At 37.6% G+C, this 18,738-nt stretch overlaps 1 protein-coding gene across 1 annotated transcript in view; it reads left to right on the top strand.

The window, feature by feature from the left end:
- STK17B (serine/threonine kinase 17b) overlaps positions 1-4,324 on the top strand; it is a 35,145-nt gene extending 30,821 nt beyond the window's left edge. Inside the window, exon 8 of the mRNA XM_004601236.2 lies at positions 741-4,324. Coding sequence (XP_004601293.1) covers positions 741-1,023 — 283 coding nt within the window. The 3' untranslated portion in view covers positions 1,024-4,324. The remainder of the gene's footprint in view (positions 1-740) is intronic.
- The last annotated feature ends 14,414 nt before the right edge of the window (positions 4,325-18,738 follow it).

Raw genomic sequence — 18,738 nt, 5'->3', positions numbered from 1 at the left:
TAGTTTATTATTGCATTTATTGCTTAATACAAGTCTGAACAAACTCTTTCTGGCTATATTTTGAATATTTTTGTTTTTTCAGTAGAAAAAGTATTAATTTTGTAGGTTTTTCTCATTATAAGCAAATTTCATTTTTGAATAAACTCTTTAACCTAGATTCAGAATTTTTTTATAATGAGCATCCTATTTTTTTTTTTAATAATCAGAAAGAACTAACTTAAAAATGAAGACTCAGGATATTTGTTACAAGGGTAGTAGTGGTAAGCTTCAGGTTATGGAAATGCAATTATTTTCCTTTATTCTGAAGTACTGTTATTTGACCAAATTTATTTCATAACAGAAAACAAAAATTTAAATTTAAATATTGAATAAATGTCATTGAAGAGTAACATTTATTTTCCAAATTTTGCTCTCAGGAGCAAAAAATAAATGGTAATTTATGACATTGCTTAGATATATTTTCATCCCGAACTCGTAGACTGTTTAATTTTGTGAAGCTGACACATATTCTGAGCTTTTGGATTAGATATTTTCATAGGTGAGCTCCATGTTAAATTTTCAGCAGATGTCCAAATTAAAAAGTACTGTTCTTATTCCTATTTTCCTACTCTCTTCTATACTGTTTGGATTTTGTACTATGAGTATGTGTTTTTATATATATAGTCAGCTATACATTGAACTTGATTTTTAGTTCTCAATTTTTCTTGGTTTCTCCCCCTGCTCCCCCCACCCCTTGAAAGGAAAAGACCAACAGCAGAAATCTGCCTTTCACATTCTTGGCTGCAGCAGTGGGACTTTGGAAATTTGTTTCACCCTGAAGAAACTTCCAGCTCTTCTCAGATACAGGATCATACAATAAGGGCTTCTGAAGACAAGATGTCCAGACCGTCTTGTAACGGAATGTGTACTGATCGAGAAGACAAAGAAAATATTCCAGAGGAGAGCAGTATGGTTTCTAAAAGATTCCGCTTCGATGACTCGCTGCCCAGTCCCCACGAACTTGTGTCAGATTTACTCTGTTAGCACTTTCCTCTTTGACTCATTTGGACCATTTGGACTGAATTTGGAGTGGAAATCTACTCCAGTGCGAGATTGTGGTTTGTAACTTAATATATGGAATGTTTATATTGTAAATGCACTTTTGCATAAAAGAATTTAGGGAAATATTTTAATGCTAAATTACTAGTTACTCACATAATACTCATTTACTATCCTGAGATCAACTCAGCAAAAAAAAATATTTATATGACAAAAAAATGCGAGTTTACATGTAATGAAAGAATTCAAGTTCAAGTGGATTTTTCAAGATATTTCATATATCAAGAAAAATTATTTGTCATATTAACATTTGTGTAAGCAATATGATGACATTGGAATTTAATAGGTTTTCTCAAGTCCTACACATGCCAATTTTGACAAATTTTAAGACAACAGTGCCAAGTTTAAGCAAGAGTATATACTATTTTATATATGTTCGAAGAGATTTGAAAATGTTTTTAAATCACAAGTGTTTTGAATCTGAATAAGATTTCCATTTATATATAATCTATTATAAGAGATAAATCGTTTAACCAAAGGAAAGCAAAAGTTCAAAACCTAATCAGGGTTATTTTATATAAATCGATAAATCGTAGTAGATGAGAGTGACATGTCACTATTTAACTTGTCTTTATTTTTTTTTGCTCTCAACAAAATTCAAATCTAAAAGGTATGGAAAATGGACATTATACAGTGTAGAGGATTTTATCCTCTGAAATCTCAATAGTAGAAGGTACTTTGAAACTAAATGTGCTCTAGTTTAGTCAGACATGTTTATTAATTAAGTATAAAAGAAAATGCTGACAGACTTAGATAACTTAAGGAATATTAAGATGTCTTCTAAATTTTAGACTGCAACAAGCTCATTAGAGAGACATAAAAAGTCCACATAAAAAACGGCACAACCAGGACCATTAACACAATGAAGAGTCTAGAGGTGGATGTGATCATGAAACGACATCAACCTCTTCTAAAGTTCTTGCATAAAATACTGTGGTAAGACTCAGCATATGACCAAGTAGAGTAGCCTCAAATGGACTTTCGCTGGGACCAATACAAGGGTCTAGAGAAAATAAAATGTTTGCCCTACAACTGCTAGCTGTGCTCAGTCATAATATGGGGGAGATTTTCCCCTTTTTGGGGGGGGGTAATCCTTGAAGACTTTGCATTTGATGTCTGTAAAAAATCTGTTATATTATGCTAATATTATAGCCTCATGACCTTATTTATAAAAAAATTACTCAAATCTGGTTAAATTATTTTGACAAAAACTTGTTTCTCCCTTGGAATTTTATGTTACTCTGACTTCTAAAATTCTGATAAACTCAGTATCTAAATTTTTAAAATATCTGTTAGGTCACTTTATTTGGTAAAATGGTGAATTCCTTTTGTATTCAGCATTTTTTAAAGAAAAAGTTATCTCTACATAAACATGTTTGCATGTGTGTATATGTGTATATTTATATATACACACATATATATAAAGTATATACATATTAGTAGATAAAATGCAGTTGTTAGGCTACTGTCTCGTAGAGATTCTTTGCTCTATGTCTTGTATCCAACTCAGGTGCCAAAGGAGCTTTCTTATTTTATATATATTTATGTGTGTATATGTATATATATGTTTATCACACATATTTACACACATACATATATATCATATACATTTCAATAAACTAGCCATTGCAAAAGCTAAATTGGGTTCTTATACATCTAAAACTTTTTTTTTAATTGTCCATTGTTACTGCCTTCAGTATTAAGCAAGTAGAACTAAGTTAATGGTAAGAAAATAATTACTTTTATGTAAGACTGTATTCTTTAAAAATCTTCCGAGGAATGTCATGCTAAAAAATTCAATATTTGAATTTCAAATTATAGGCTAATTCTTAAAAAAATATTTTATACCTGCTTTCTTCTACTCACAGGAATTATAAACTGTGCACAAATATATAATCTAGTTTATATTTTTGCCCTAGTTAATAGATTACACTGAACTGTAAATTTTCATACCTTTCCCCCTCCAAAATTTTGGGGTCTGCCCAAGAGGCACTCACAGGGATGTGGGGTTCAGTGTAGCTTCAGCATTTTAGGATGCAGTGCTGCTCAGGCTATGTGTTGCCAGGGACTTTCAGGGCCACCACATGGTTTTTGGGATCCTCGGGGCCACTAATGCTACATTGAGCAATGTCAGGAGATCATGCGGTGCCAGGGCTGGATGCGTGCAAGACATTCGACTGAGCCGCTGTGCTATCTCCCTGGCCACTTAAACAATTTTTATTGTAAAAGGCAGCTAAGTGGTTGCACAAACCATTTGTATAAAACCCATTTTTTTCAGAAGGGTTACTGTTTTTAGTGACTCAAATGTATGTGAAAACAAACTAATATTTAGAGGCCTTATAATAGCAAATGACAAATCCTATTTTTTTCTCCAAAGATTGAAAACAAATATTTATCAAAAGCAAATGAAGTATCTCACCAAAATAGCAATCAGGAGAACCATTCTAGGTGACTATATAGTTTATATAAATTTGTCAGCTACATTTACACATTTGGAATATTCATGTAGCTTGTGGAAAGTTTGTAAAGTTTAATTTGCATTTTTAATGCAATCCTTAGGTAGATGGAATTAAAAATAATTGCAGATGGTGATTATAAATCATTTTACTCCCCCCCTGTGAATTACGTTAATCTAATTCTGAACAGTAAAATTATAATGGCACTTTAAAGAAATAAATAATACCTGTTCTTCAGTCTGTAATGAGATAAGATATTTGTGCCAGAGTGCAGATCTTCCTTTATCAAGGAAGTCTTATTACAAAAAGTTCAGCTGAATGAGTGGAATTAGTGATGTAATTCATTTCATTTACATAAAGTCACAAACTCCTTTCATTGTGGGTGGGTTGTAAATGGTTAATGGGTCATACTTTGACTAGCCATTCTCTAAACGATTATAAATGTTGATATTTTGTAACTGTTTACATTTATGTTTATTTTTGAAAAATTTTGTTTGCTTTCTGACTTGGAAGCTTGCCCTATTGTGCAAACACTTGTACTTAATTTCAGAATTAGGTTGTCTTACTTTGGATAATTATTACCAGTTTATAATATAAAGACTTGAAGGGCTTTAGACCTTAATTGTAAATTTCCACACAGATTGCTCTGCATCTTTCATTAATCATGTTGCTTAAAGCGTATAGACCACATATTATGAAGACTTCAGTTTAAAAATTACATCAACAATGATCCTTTTGGTTTCAAAATTAAAAAGCACTTTTTAAACACGTGTGGTTGTCTTTTGCTTTGAAGTATTTTTAACTTTATTTTAAAACTTAAGGCACCATGATGCATAGTACTGTTAATAGGATTCTTAGAAGTTTTTAAGCCTTCTTCCCTAGAAGTTCTAACTTTTGACCCCAGTCATCCTTAAACTCCCTTTTAGAAATATTTGTAAGAACCTGTTCATTGAAAATAACACATGAGGGGCTGGAGCGATAGCAAGGCGGGTAGAGCATTTGCCTTGCACGCAGCCAACCTGGTTCCCAGCATCCCATATGGTCCCCTGAGTACCGCCAGGGATAATTCCTGAGTGCACAGCCAGGAGTAACCCCGGAGCATCGCCGGGTGTGACCCAAAAAGCAAAAAAGAAAATAACATGAGTTTGAAAACAAAATCTATTCTCTGGTAATATAGACACCTTTAGAAACAGTAAATAACATTCTCTACTTGTTGCATAAAGATGAGGTATTCTTTGTTTATAATGTGGCCATGAACTTGGACTAAGGTATAGCTAGTTCTCCTTTCTATAGTCGTTATGTTTTGTAAGATGTCACAAACAGTGTATACTGTAGCACTGATTCTTTGGAAATAAAAGATTATTATATCAGCTTACATTCATTGTTAGGTTCCTTCAATTTTCTTTTTATAGTATTTTTATCAGTCTACCAATACATGACTTATTTGATGTGTCTTTGTTTAAAGATATCTTAGTACATAGTTCTGATTATCATTGATCTCATGGTCAACATCGTAACTCATGCCTGATAAAGTTTAACATTTTCTCTATAAGACACATTGTAGCTTCATGTGTAAGAATTACTCTGTAGAAGTGAAATCAAAACCAAATTAAAAAGTACGAGAATTTAGAAAAAATGACAGTAAAAGAGACACAATGGAACATTTGTTTTAAAGTATGAAAGGTAAAAAGGCAAAGCATCTGGGAACTGAGATGGGTACAGTGAGTAGGGTGCTTACCTTGCATACGGCTGACCCAGATTTGATTCCTGGCACCCGCATGGTCTTCCAAGGCCTTGCAAGGTATGATCCCTGAGCACAGAGCCAGGATTAAACCATGAACACCACCAGTCACCTGTCCTCCACAAAAAAGGCAAAGCATTACCTGATTCCCACCTCAACTAGGCACAAGTGTCAGGCAACTCAGATTTTCCACCACTGTATGTATGTAATCATCATATAAGAATATTGTGTGTTGGGGCTGGAGCGATAGCACAGCAGGTTGGGCGTTTGCCTTGCACGCGGCCAACCTGGGTTTGATTCCCAGCACCCCATATGGTCCCCTGAGCACCGCCAGGAGTAATTCCTGAGTGCAGAGCCAGGAGTAACCCCTGTGCACCGCCAGGTGTGACCCAAAAAGAAAAAAAAAGAATATTGTGTTGATATGGGGGTTACAAATTATAGTTTATAAAGCAATCTGCTAAAATAAGGATAAACTTCACATGTTAAGTTCACCAGATAAGAAGTGTATAGTATGATCATATACTGTGGAGACCTTGAGAATTGAATGTACAGAAAGGAGAGAAAAGAGGATATTTGGAAATTTTTGTGAGCACATTCCCTTCTAGTTCCATATCTTAATTTTTCTTGGCCCAGAGGCATGTTCAAAATTTTCTACTTTTTCTTTATTTTCTGTTTCCTTTCTGGACAATGAAGTCAGATAGCCTATCTTTCTTTTGCACATAACGTAACATCTTCCAATGTGAAATCACTCAGATGGAAAACTATGGTCATATTCTCCCTTTCTGTATTCCCTCCTCATCCAAATTTCCCAATTTCATGTTATATTCCTTGTTTGACATAAGTCTGGGTAGCACTATAGCACTGTCATCCCGTTGTTCATCCATTTGTTCGAGTGGGCACCAGTAAGGTCTCCATTGTGAGACCTGTTGTTTCTGTTTTTGGCATATCGAATATGCTATGGGTAGCTTGCCAAGCTCTACCATACAGGCGGGATACTCTCAGTAGTTTGCTGGGCTCTCTGAGAGGGACAGATGAATTGAACTAGGCCCTACCCGCTGTGCTATCGCTCCAGCCCTCCTCAGCTAGTAATCCATTTAAACAATCATAGTAAATTTACTGCTTGTAATATTTCTAGTCATTTTGTTTGAACATAGTAAGAGATATAGTAAGTTTAAAGGCTGGTTCTTCCTAGGGACATCTCGTTATGTATCCCAGACTACAGTCCTTGGGCCAGGTTAGTCTTTCCCTAACCCCAACAGGTCCTTATTCAGTTACTTCTTTTTTGGGTCATGACAGAGTTTGTTCCGTGACCGTGCTTTTAACTTATTATACTTATGTCACTTAACTTGTCTCTCACTTAACTTGTCTCCTTTTGAAGAGTAGCTCACAGCTTGCCATGGGTCCATCCAGTTCCTTTGTCAGGACCCTGCTTTTGGAGTGTTAGGAACTAAGGGCAACTGAGGCTTAAGTCAAGTAAATATGGATGCCCAGGAGTAAATATTATTTCGGAGTCAGTTAACTCACATGCTACAAAAGCGTAGCATCAACTCTCTTCCTGCATCTATACAAAAAGACATTGCTAAGCCACTCAAATGACATAAAGGAAAGAGAAAAGCAACATAGGATTATTAGTGCTTGATGGAATTGGGTATGTCTCAGGAGCACTGTTGTGGGAGTAACTCAATAAACCTAAGCTCCCTGCATGAGGAGCAAGGACGACCCAATGTTATCCAACACTTAGGGGTTACTCCTTCCTCCACACTCAGAAACCATTCCTGGCGATGCTCAGGGGACCATATGGGATGCCAGACGGAACCTGGCGTGGCCACCTGCAAGGCGCACGCCTCTCCTGCTGTGCTATCTCACCTGTCCCCTATGTTTGCCAGTTACCCCCATGTCCCCGGTTATCTCGACTTGTCCTGTGCCCTTCCCAGAGAGCTGCTCTCTGCTTTTGCTGCCATCTACCCACTCTTAAAATTAATATTTCCCGAAAGCCACTCTTCTAGTTCTCTATCACCTATATTTTCTTACTATATCTGATAATCATTCCCTCTTTCTTACTATTGTTAACACATTGTTAAAATTTCCTGGAAAGGGTTTAGCAATGTTTATTTCTAGAAAAAGCCAATTATAATCGGGTTTTGCCCAACACCATGCTTTTTCATGACTGATCAATTTTTTCAAATTATAAAGCCAACCATAAACAATATGGAAATAAATGACATGCTAATAAAACTATACAAAAGATTGCATTTGATTTATTGGTTCCATCTAGATTGGTACAGTGATACTCTTAACTCAGTCTAATTTTCTTCTAATATGATTGATAGGGGAGGAGAGGTAGGAAGGAGACTGGGCAGTGAATTGCCCCTGAATTGGTCAGATAGGAAGAAGAAGATTGAGAATGAAGAATGGTTTAACAATACACTGTAAATGGTTAGTTTGCAAATATTTGAGAAAATCAGAATGTTGAAAATATAGATATGGCTTGGTCTTCAAAAAAATCTTAGAAAAAGCTATCTTAAAGTAAACATCCTAAAATGTTTTTGGGTGGGCTAGAGAGATAACTCAGGGGTTAAGATCCTTGTCTTCATTGTGGGCAACCCTGGTTTGCTCTCCAGCTCCACGTGGTCCCGCGAGCACTGCTAAGCCACGCTTAAATCTCTCCCCTAAATGTTTTAGGATGGGGAAGACTTAAACATGTTAGTAGGCCATGAAGAATCCTCATGGAAACAGCAGTTAAAGTTAATGTGAGATGATGATAGAAGAATGATGGAAACACAAGGACAAATATAGGGGCCAATCTTGGCTTAGAAGGGCAGACACTTTGGCAGCCAAAAATGAAGGAAAAGAAAGTGGATGACCAGAAAGGTGAGAGAGAGATGATTAGTTTTTCGTTTTACTAAGATTGTAAGGGTTACACACTCAGAGTAGAGAAAGTCGAGAAGTGTGTGGTTTGAAGGTGATAATTTGGTAGCATGAGGAGCAGAAGGATCATTGAATAGTGTTTTTCATATATGTTAAATATTTAATGTCTTCATTTGTAATTAAATGGATCATTGTATAAAGTAAGTAACCAAATAGTTTTCATACAATGAATGTATATTAACTGCCTCGCTTAACCCCTCAACCTTTCCCTGCCTTCCGTGGATAGCATCATTGGAGGAACGGACATGCACATATGTTGGTTGTGGTGCTTGTGCTTATATATAGGGAGTTAAACTCAGTTATGAGGCTCCCACCTATTTTGGCTACTCTGTTCACTGGAGCCCACTACAGTGTCACACCTGTGCTCTTATGGGGTCTCACCCCTGGCCGCATTGCTTGCACATTGTTTTAATTAGAGTGATCCCCGTCCTCCTTCATTGAGAAAATGAAACTTTCTCAGAAGAGTGGAAAGGACTCAGAAGTGAATGACAGAGGGTGACCTGTGGGGATGTGGGGAGGAGAGAAAGGAGGACAGAAAATCTCCCAAAAGATTGCCTCATCCCTCTCCCACAAGGCATCCTGAGAACAGCAGGATTTCTCTTTAGAAATGGTCCAACACAAGGGCTTGTGTAAGGAATAGTCTGTCTCTGAAATGAGTTGGTGAACATGGTAGGAAGAAAAAGTAGCAGAGAGCCTCAATAGTTTCTCCTATGGGTCTTGCTAGAGCATAAGCTTTTACTTCGAACAGCACCCACAAGAACAGAATGTTCTTATTATAAAAATTAGTTGGTGGGGCTGGAGAAATAGCAGAGTGGGTAGCGTGTTTGCTTTGCACGCAGCCAACCCGGGTTCGATTCCCAGCATCCAATATGGTCCCCTGAGCATCACCAGGTGGTAATTCCTGAGTGCAGAGCCAGGAGTAACCCCTGTGCATAGCCGGGTGTGACCCAAAAAGCAAAAAAAAATAATTGGTTTCATAATTGCTTGTAATTGTCCTTTAGTGGAAGAAGAAAGCACGCAAACAAAATGTAAGTTCCTAAAAGTAATTTACTAAGTCAAAGATGGTAGGTTGGCTAACCCACCAGTCACAGTGAACCAAGCTCTCTTTTACCTCCTTCCTCCAGAGTATGGTCCAGATCACTTGAAGCTAAGGGAGAATGGATTCTTTTGAGAATGATTTCTGAAAGTCTTTTTTGATTGCTAGATGAAAATCAGAATTTCTGACAACCTCACACCTTACACCATCTTAACATGTTACCGTCTTGTAACTATGAAAAGGGACAAGGAAAACTTGGAAACAAGAGCTCTGATTTTGCTGAACCTCTCAAGCTACAGAGCAATATTAGTAATCATTTCCTTTTCAACTTTTCATGGTGATTTTTAAAAATAGCCTTTTAAAGCTTTTTTTTTCAATTTGTAACAGAAAGTGTATTGGCACATTCATCCATGTTTCCCAAATTTGTGTTTCTCATTATTGTTCTAAGGTATGTGGCTAAGAAAGAAAAAAATATATATATACCTATTAGGTGTGGGGAACCATTTCAACAATGTGACACATAACTTTTACTGTAGCATTCGGGGGAAAGCTTTTGTTTACATGGGGAAACATTCCATGTCACATTACAGGGCAGAACACTGTGTGTAGTGTGCTTCCTGTTTACGTTGAGTATGCCAGCATTTCTCTGGATAATATTCATGGACGCTTACTTGGGAAAAAACACAGTACCGGACACTAAAGTAATGGAATCCAAAGATCTCTAAATATTTGTCTTCTTCAGAAATAGAATTCAAGTTGTTTGTGTGAACCAGATCTTAGAAGGGTCCTAATTCTTGATCCAAGTAAAGCCATTTCCAGTGCGGATGTAAGAGTTAGGCCTTCATTAGAAATCACTGCTAAGTTCTGATGCAATGCATTCTGATTCTCATGAGCTCTCTGTCTTGAATATATCTTCTTGATAGGAAGTCACTGCGGTGGCTTCCTGCCGAAGACACTCAGCTTGGCCATGCCTTGACTTGCAGAACCACAAAGTATATTCTCACGTTCATCTCCAGCAATTTCACTGATCTGTGATGTCTTCCATACCAACATCCTAAGCCTTATGTTAGTTTTCTCCAGAGAAGCGGATGAGAGAGAAAGAGAGAGACAAAGGTGACTGATGACAGGAATTGGTTCATGTGATCATGGAATTCAAAAAGTCCAATAATTTGCCATCTGTTAGCTGGAGAAACTAGAAATCTGGTGATGTACTTCTAGTGTAAGTATAAAGGGCTAAAATCTAGGCGTTGAAGCCAGAGAGATTTAGGCTCAGCCCCCAGCTTAATCCCTGGCACCACATTGTCCTGAAGCACCACTTGGAGTGCCCTGCAAGCAGAGCTGGGAGGTGCAACCGAGCTCCACCAGATGTGGCATAGCCTCCACAACCCCATTAAATAAGTAAAATTGGGGAGCACTAATTACAAGAGGAGTAAAGATGAATGTTTCAGCTCAAAAGTACAAGTTCTTCTCTCCTCTGCCTTTTGGTTCTGTTCAGGTCCTCAAGTGATTAGACCATGCCCACCTGAATAGTGACCTAGGTTTTCCCTTCAGCCAGCAATTCAAATGCTAATCTCTTCTGAAAACATCCTCCCAGACATGCCCAGAATACATGTTATACAGCTTTCTGGACATAGTTTAGACCAGTAATATTAATGCAAAAAAATCATATCTTCTGATATCTTCCCATTTATTAGAGCTTTCTATAAAAAACAGAATTGTCACAATATTTTCGTATATATACACGTACTTATACACATGTCACATACACAGAATTTTCCATCTTATGTGTAAAGGTAAAAATCTTTCTTATAAGAAACAAGTTGGTCTTCCAACTGATAGAAATCAACCAAGTCCTTTATTTTAAACTATAATAGAAGAAAACTATTTAAGAATAAGCTTCTATGGGGCAGAGTAGGTTCAAGTGTGATCAGAATCAAATAAATGATCTCTCATGTTTAGGTCCTCTGCCAGCCGTGTGCTATAATTTCCTGTCAGAATAAGAAATGAACTGATTATTTTATAACTAGTCGGAAGGATTCCACCCTCTGTGGTGCACCACTGGAATTTAAATTTAGTGATTGTAATAATCCTTTGAAAAGCCAAAAGAAAGACTGATGCTAATTATACCAATACTTTTAGCCAGATTGTAAGCTGCAATTGGGTCACCAATTACAGATGCAGTTATAAGTATATAGTCACTATGGATGTACTAAATAGTAAATAAAAGGTTGCAAAATATATATTGGAAAATTATAAGATAGATAGGTGAAAAAATAATACATTGTCCATGCCGTCTCTTCTACTGTAAGCCTATCATCACAAATAAATTCAGTAGGCTTCATTAACTTCCAAACTAAAATGGAACCATTGCCTTTATAGCCATCTGAAGTCCAATTTTATGGATGGAATATTATGATTTATTTTGTTTTTCCTTTGAAGGAAGTTGTTAGCCCAATTTATTAAGAACGTGTTTTGTTTTTAAATTGTATTTTGCACAAAAAGCCTAGTGAAATAAATGAATATTTAAGTAATCAGAGACTAAAGACCATTGAAAACAAATTCTAAGGCAGAAAAAAGAGCTTGCCCATGTATTCAGAGGCCTTTTTGGCTGCCTTAACCTGTGGGCACATCAATTACTTTTTTTCTTTTACAAAACAGCAGTAATCAACTGTTTGCGTCTTTGATTAGTTATGGTCCTAATTCATTTAATACTAATGATTAAGCATGGGATACTGCAAATAAACCTGTCTACTTTCTTCCCAGAAATAGAATAATTACAATGGCCAATTGTAGGGTCTTTTATACTACTAAATTTGTAAGAGATTTAATGACTTTGGCTTTGCTCCAATCCTGACAACTAGTACAAATAGTCCCACAATGTTGTTTCTAATTATCAGTTTAATTTTGAAAAGTCTTTAGAGTATGTGTTTATAAAATGGGTAGTTTTGTGTCTATATAGGAAACACTGCCTGTGGGAATGTTTGTTTGGAGAGATATATAAGTTCAAGGAGACAGAATGAAATTTGCTAAGGTAAAGTCCCATTATAAATAAAAAAAAGTCATCCATTATTTTATTCATCTTGTTTTATTTAAACTAACAATCATAAAAATAAAGCATTTTCACTTTGTAAGTGAGGAAACCAAGTCTCAGAGATACTCGACACTTTTCTAACTTACCTAATTTCCACCTGGGGTCAGAATGAAAGTTCATCTAGCTTCAAATGCCTTCTTCACTTTTCTTTCACAGTAGATTCGAATTAAAATTTCCAGAAATATTTTTTTTTCTTTTTTTTGCTTTTTGGGTCACACCTGGCAATGTACAGGGGTTACTCCTGGCAGTGCTCATAGGAAAATATGGGATGCTGGGATTCGAACCCGGGTTGGCCGCATGCAAGGTAAATGCCCTACCTGCTGTGCTATCGCTCCAGTACCTCCAGAATTAATTTTTTAAAAAAAACTAGAATATGGGGGCTGGAGTGATAGTACAGCGGGTAGGACATTTGTCTTGCACACGGCTGACCCGGGGTTCAAATCCCAGCATCCCATATGGCTCACTGAGCACTGCCAGGAGTAATTCCTGAGTGCAGAGCCAGGAGTAACCCCTGTGCATCACCAGGTGTGACCCAAAAAGCAAACAAACAAACAAACAAACAAAACTAGAATATGATCATTGGAATCTGTATCCTTTATAAAGTATTAAAAGATTAAAATTTTTATTTACCTATGTTTAATTTTAAAAACTAAAAAAAGTGTAAAGTCAATTTAAAGTTGGGGTCATATGCAATGCTTATAGCATTACAAAATGTAATGTATGCTAGCAGATAAGAGACATGAACAATACACCATTTCCTTGCTAACCATTCCATACAAATAGAAATTATACAGACTACCCTCAATTTGCACATAATTTGTTATATTTTAAGAATAAGTTGGCATGAAATGGTCTTAATTATCTATAATATCTAAGAAATCTTTTGCAAGATGACTTTCTTAGACTCTGCAAATAGAAGAAATAATTGGCTTCAAGGCATAACATACCCGACTCATTCATGTAACTGAAATATTTCCTGACAAAAGGAAAAAAAGATGGAGAAGTGGGTAAGGGCTGTGTTAAGCTTAGTTTTTACTTTAAGGCCCTTGATGCCATTAAAAAAATTAAGTGAATTTCTCATAATCGTATTTGGGCTTTGTGAGGGTCCTTGTCAGGAGGTTGTTGTGTGGAGGATGGATTGAGAGGAGATAAATCTAAAGGCAGAGACTACTACGTAGAATATTCTAGTCATCCTGGCAATAGATGGCAGTAACGGAAGAGTTTGAGAAAAAAGGAGAGATAGACCTAAAGAATTTCCCTACTTACTTGGATGTATAAGATGAAGGGTCATGTGAAAGATGATTCACAAGGTTTTATTGTGAGCAACCGTTTTTGGATGATTGTCTAGTTTGTTAACAGAGAAAAAAGGAAAAACAGATTTGAGAGCAAGATGTGTTCAGTTTGTGTTGAAAGCAATGCTGGATCTTAGTTCTATGAATTCAAAGGTGTGGTCAGTCATAGAGATGCATACTGAGAGGTCATCACTGAATAACTGACTGAATGAGACGACTCCCTGGGGAAGTGGTCAGTGAAATTGGGTAACGTACATCACTGCTTTCTGCAGTTCAGATCTCTATGATAGAAATTGAGCAACTTGCTTCGAAGCTGTGACTTCCATAGGCTGTGGTTTGTGAAAAAAGTAAAGAGTGTAGGATAACATAGCTTCAGGTAGTTTAGGTTTATTGGGTTACTCCCGTCACAGTGCTCCCATTCCTCTGTGTTTATTTGTAGCTTCTTTCTTAGTGTCTGTTGACTTGTAAATAATGTTTTTCTCTTCTCCTTGAGTCCTTTGCATAGTTTATTCAGAGCAAGTCCTTTTTGTATGGACACAGGAAGACTTAACAAATGTTATGCTTTTGTAACCTGGGAGTCATTTGACTCTACATGATATTTTCCTCCAGGGCATCTGTTCTCTTGACCTAAGCCTCAGCTGCCCTTACTTCCTAGCATCCCCAAAGCAGGGTCCCGACGTGGGACGAGAAGGACCCAGGGCAAGTGGTGAGTTGTGTGCTACCCTGGCATCGAGATGGGCCTAGCCAAAGTGCCTAATGCTTAATTATAAGTTAAGAGCTTGATCATGGACAAATGCTGTCATGATCCAAACAGTGATAACTAGATTCGGACCCTGCTAGGGTGAGGAATGATTAATCTGGCCTGAGTGCTGTGGTCTGAGCCTGTGGCAGGATGTTGCCAGGAGAGCAGCCTTGCAAGCCTCAATGTATCCCTTGCTATGTCCATACAAAAATAACTAGTATTAAGATGTTAATAAGTTCCTGGACTAAGGAAAAGGAAAAAACCTTAAGAGTGAGGAAGGGCTTTGGAATGCCCTGCCCTCAGGAAGGGCTTTCTTATGTTGATTTTGCTACCTGGGTGGGTGCATCCTAGAAGGCAAGGTGGGAGAGAGAAGGAGGAGGAGACAGAGAAGCCAGGGAGAGGCAGCAGTTGATCCAGAGAGAGGCCGGAGCTGGGAGTGCGGGAGATGAGAAAGATGGAAGATTGAATAAACGGTGACTAATCAGCAACCAGCTTGGTCCTCGTTCTTCCTTCGCCTGTCCTTGACCACCGGCCGTCCCGATCCAGTCCACACACTGCAGTTCCAGGGCACCGAACGCGGGCAGTGAGACAGAGCCGCCCGGAGAGCCCGCGAGTGCACTTGCCCCTCGGCGAGCTTTAGTTTTTTACAAAAGAGGACAGATTGACAGAGGAAAGCGACTGAATGAAGTATAAAAAGTTTTTGTTTTAGTTTTTAAAATAAAAAACCTCTTATTTCTGTCAACAGAGAGGAGCAATTGCTTTCAAAGATCTGTTTTGGTAGGGCGCTTACCTGTACATAGGAAGCTTTGGAAGAGGTAGGTAAAACATATCCTTCCTTCAGAATGAAGCATCCAGTTTCCTTTTATCTATGGTCCTTGACCACTTCCTTCACTTCAGCTCATATACACATGCTTTTTTTCCCCTTCTTATGGGAGTCTCCAAAAAGATCTGAGATATAGACTTGCTAGAGTGAAAATGATTAATATAAAGTTTTAAAAGCGGGCTGGCAGACAATATCTTTAGAAGAACAATCAGGAAAATAGTTTTGTGTTTTCCTGTTCTTCCACAACCTTGCAGTTCCTAATCTCTTACTTTCATGTAACTTCACAGATCAGTGTCACCTGTAAGCCACTGTCAAAAATGCTTTCGAAAAACTAAACAAATGCCATCTCAACCAAATGGACCAGACTACACTTTTTTCCCCCTTAGAACAGTAAGAAATGAAAATAACCAAATGGGAGATTTATGTTGTTTCTGTCAAAGTTTTGCAGTATCTGTCTAGCATAAATAATTCTTATTCCAGTCCCTGGATAGGAGAAACTCACATTTGTTTTTAATTTATAGTAAAATTCAGTGAATTTGATTAATTTCTCTCAAAATAAATATTTCACCTATGAAGCGTTGTCTAAACTGGGATCTTAAAAAGTCAGACTTATATAAGCCTCCTGAAACTTGAGTAGAAACTTCAGTAATTATCTTCTATGGTTACATGATTTTCTTGAACATTTATTAAGAAAAAGGAACACATTCCTAGTTGGTATGAGGCCCTGAGTTTGATCCTTGACACTGTATGGCCCCCGAGTACCAGAGGCAGTTCCCAACACAGCAGGCCTAGAGAACTGAGCCACAGCACTGAGCACTAGCAGGAGTGGCCCTGGGATGAGAAGAGAATGGTACTTAGTCTCTTGCCAGAAAAGTCACGTAGCCAAGAATATGGTGTGGCCATTGTTATAATCTTTAAAACTAGTAAAAGTAATCAGTATATCAGTATTCTCAAAAAGTTCTGAGAATAAGAATCATCTTAACTACTAATAGCTTTATTGAGATATAATTGTACATAATGTTTAATCTCTGGGACAGCCAGGGGAGGCCCCGATGGCTCTCCCCTTCGCCGCCTGGGTTGTGTGTTCTTGGGCCGCCCAAGATACAGGAGATACAGGAGAAAATGAGGGGCAAACTGGTTGATTGATCAATTGCCGTTTATTCCATTCTCCCCACGCGCCTGTTCCAGTCTCTCTGAGCGCCACCATTCTAGTCTTACACTGCCCCTCATTCCCATCTCCTCTGACAGCCAGGGCTCTCTCTCTCCACATGCCTGCTCCTGCATTACATGTGCCTTCCCTCTGTCCCCCTTGCTGTTTCTCCACGCCCCATCTTGCTGCCCTCCTGCTCCCTCTTTCATCTCCTTCCAACTTTCTCCTCTCTCCACTCTCCCCCACCCACTTGCACTCTGGGATAAGGCTACACCAGGTAGCAAAATCAACACAAGAAAGCCCTTCCTGATTGCCCATCAGGCTCAAGGGCAGAAACACCACCTAGGGGTGTTCCTCTTCTCTTTAGTCCAATAACTTAATTAACATCTTAATTCTACTTAATATGAGTTAGTTTTGTATGGACACAGTAAAAAATACATTGAGGCGCGTATGCTGGTTCTCCTGGGAACATCTTGCCACAGACTCAGACTATAGTGCTCAGGCCAGATTAATCTTTCCTAATCCTAGCAGGGTTCAAATCTAGTTATTACTTTTTGGATCATGACAGATTTTGTCCATGACCATACTCTTAACTTATAGTTAAGCCTATGGCACTTTGGCCAGGCCCATTTCAGTGCCTGGGTAGCACATAGCTCACTGCTTGCCCTGGGTCCATCCAATCCCTCGTCGGGATCCTGCTTTTGGGGTGCTAGGAAGTAAGGGTAATTGAGGTTTAAATTGAGAGAACAGATGTCCAGGAGGTATCATTCAGAGTCAATTAACTCCCAAGTTACAAAAGCATAGTATTAACTGTCTTCTTGTGTCCATACAAAAAAGACATTGCTCTGAATTAACTATGCAAAGGACTTAAGGAGAAGAGAAAAACAATATTTACAAGCTAACAGAGCACAAAGAAAGAAATTACAAATAAACACAGAGGAATGGGAGCACTGTGATGGGAGTAACCCAATAAACCTAAGCTCCCTGCGGCAAGGCAGAAAAGACAAATCAATGTAATCCTACACATACATAATGTCCACTTAAAGTTTCTCTAGACATTTGCAAAATGTTAGCCATAATATCTATCTATTTTCATAACATTGAGGTTATCAAAGATATCTCATACCTGTTAACAGCCACTCCTTATTCCCTTCCAGCCAGCTTGGACCTACATAGTCATGAAACTATTCTCTATTGTTATGACTTTGCTTACCTTGTATATGTTATATAAGTAGATTTATAAAATGAATAGTCTTTTTTTACTTGGTGTGATATCACAAGATTCATCTATGTTGTATCAAGTATCAGTACTTCATACATTTTTAATTGCTGAATAGTATTCCACTGCATGACTCTATCACATTTTGTTTACTGGTATATACTTGACGAACAGTTGGGTTGTTTCTACTTTTTGACTGTTAAGAATAGTTCTATTATTTACAATTTTTTTGTGTGGATATGTTTTCATTTCTCTTGAGTAATTGGAAGTAAAAGTGTTGGGTCATATGATAACTTGATATTTCACTACTAAGAAACTGCCATCCTATTTTTCAAAGTGATTATACCAGTCTACGTTATACTAGGGAAATTCAGATGATAGATTAAGTGAAAATATGCTAACACATCTAGTTAGGCAATAAAACTCAATGTGATTTTTAAAAATATGTAGGAGGGGCTGGAGTGATAGCACAGTGGGTAGGGCGTTTGCCTTGCACGCGGTTGACCCGGGTTCAAATCTCAGCATCCCATATGGTCCCCTGAGCATCGCCAGGGGTGATTTCTGAGTGCATGAGCCAGGAGTGACCCTTGTGCATTGCTAGGTGTGATGCAAAAATAAATAAATAAATAAATAAATAAATAAATAAATAAAATTAAAAAATAAAACAAAATAAAAATATGTATATTTTAAAAGTATTAAGAAAAATGTACTGATGTATTCATCATGTCATTCCACAGAGTTGATGGAGAATAGACATTTAATAGAGAAGTGGGAAAGCTTAGGAGCATAGCTATCTAAAATGACTGTCTTTAATGGTCTTACTGATTATAAAACGGCATGGCTCCTTTTGAGTGGGAAGGACCTTCCAAGTGGTACCCAGGAGGATGAAACAATTTTTCCTATGTGAAGGCCCTAGGATACAATGTTGCTTGGCCCTGGAGTGTCCAGAATCCAACTAGAGGTGGCCACATGCAAGGCCTTAGTGGTCTTGATTCCTGTACTATTTCCCCAGCCCTGGAAATATGTAGTTTTTAATAGCATTTATTTTTTTTTTTTAGAGTAGCACAGCACAGCACTGTAGTCCCAAAGTTCATCAATTTTGCTCGAGCGAGCACCAGTAATATCTACATTATGAGACTTGTTATTACTGTTTTTGGCATAT

This window comes from Sorex araneus, chromosome X, assembly GCF_027595985.1.
Source record: "Sorex araneus isolate mSorAra2 chromosome X, mSorAra2.pri, whole genome shotgun sequence".
Taxonomy (NCBI): domain Eukaryota; kingdom Metazoa; phylum Chordata; class Mammalia; order Eulipotyphla; family Soricidae; genus Sorex; species Sorex araneus.
This window is presented reverse-complemented; position numbering and strand designations above follow the sequence as displayed.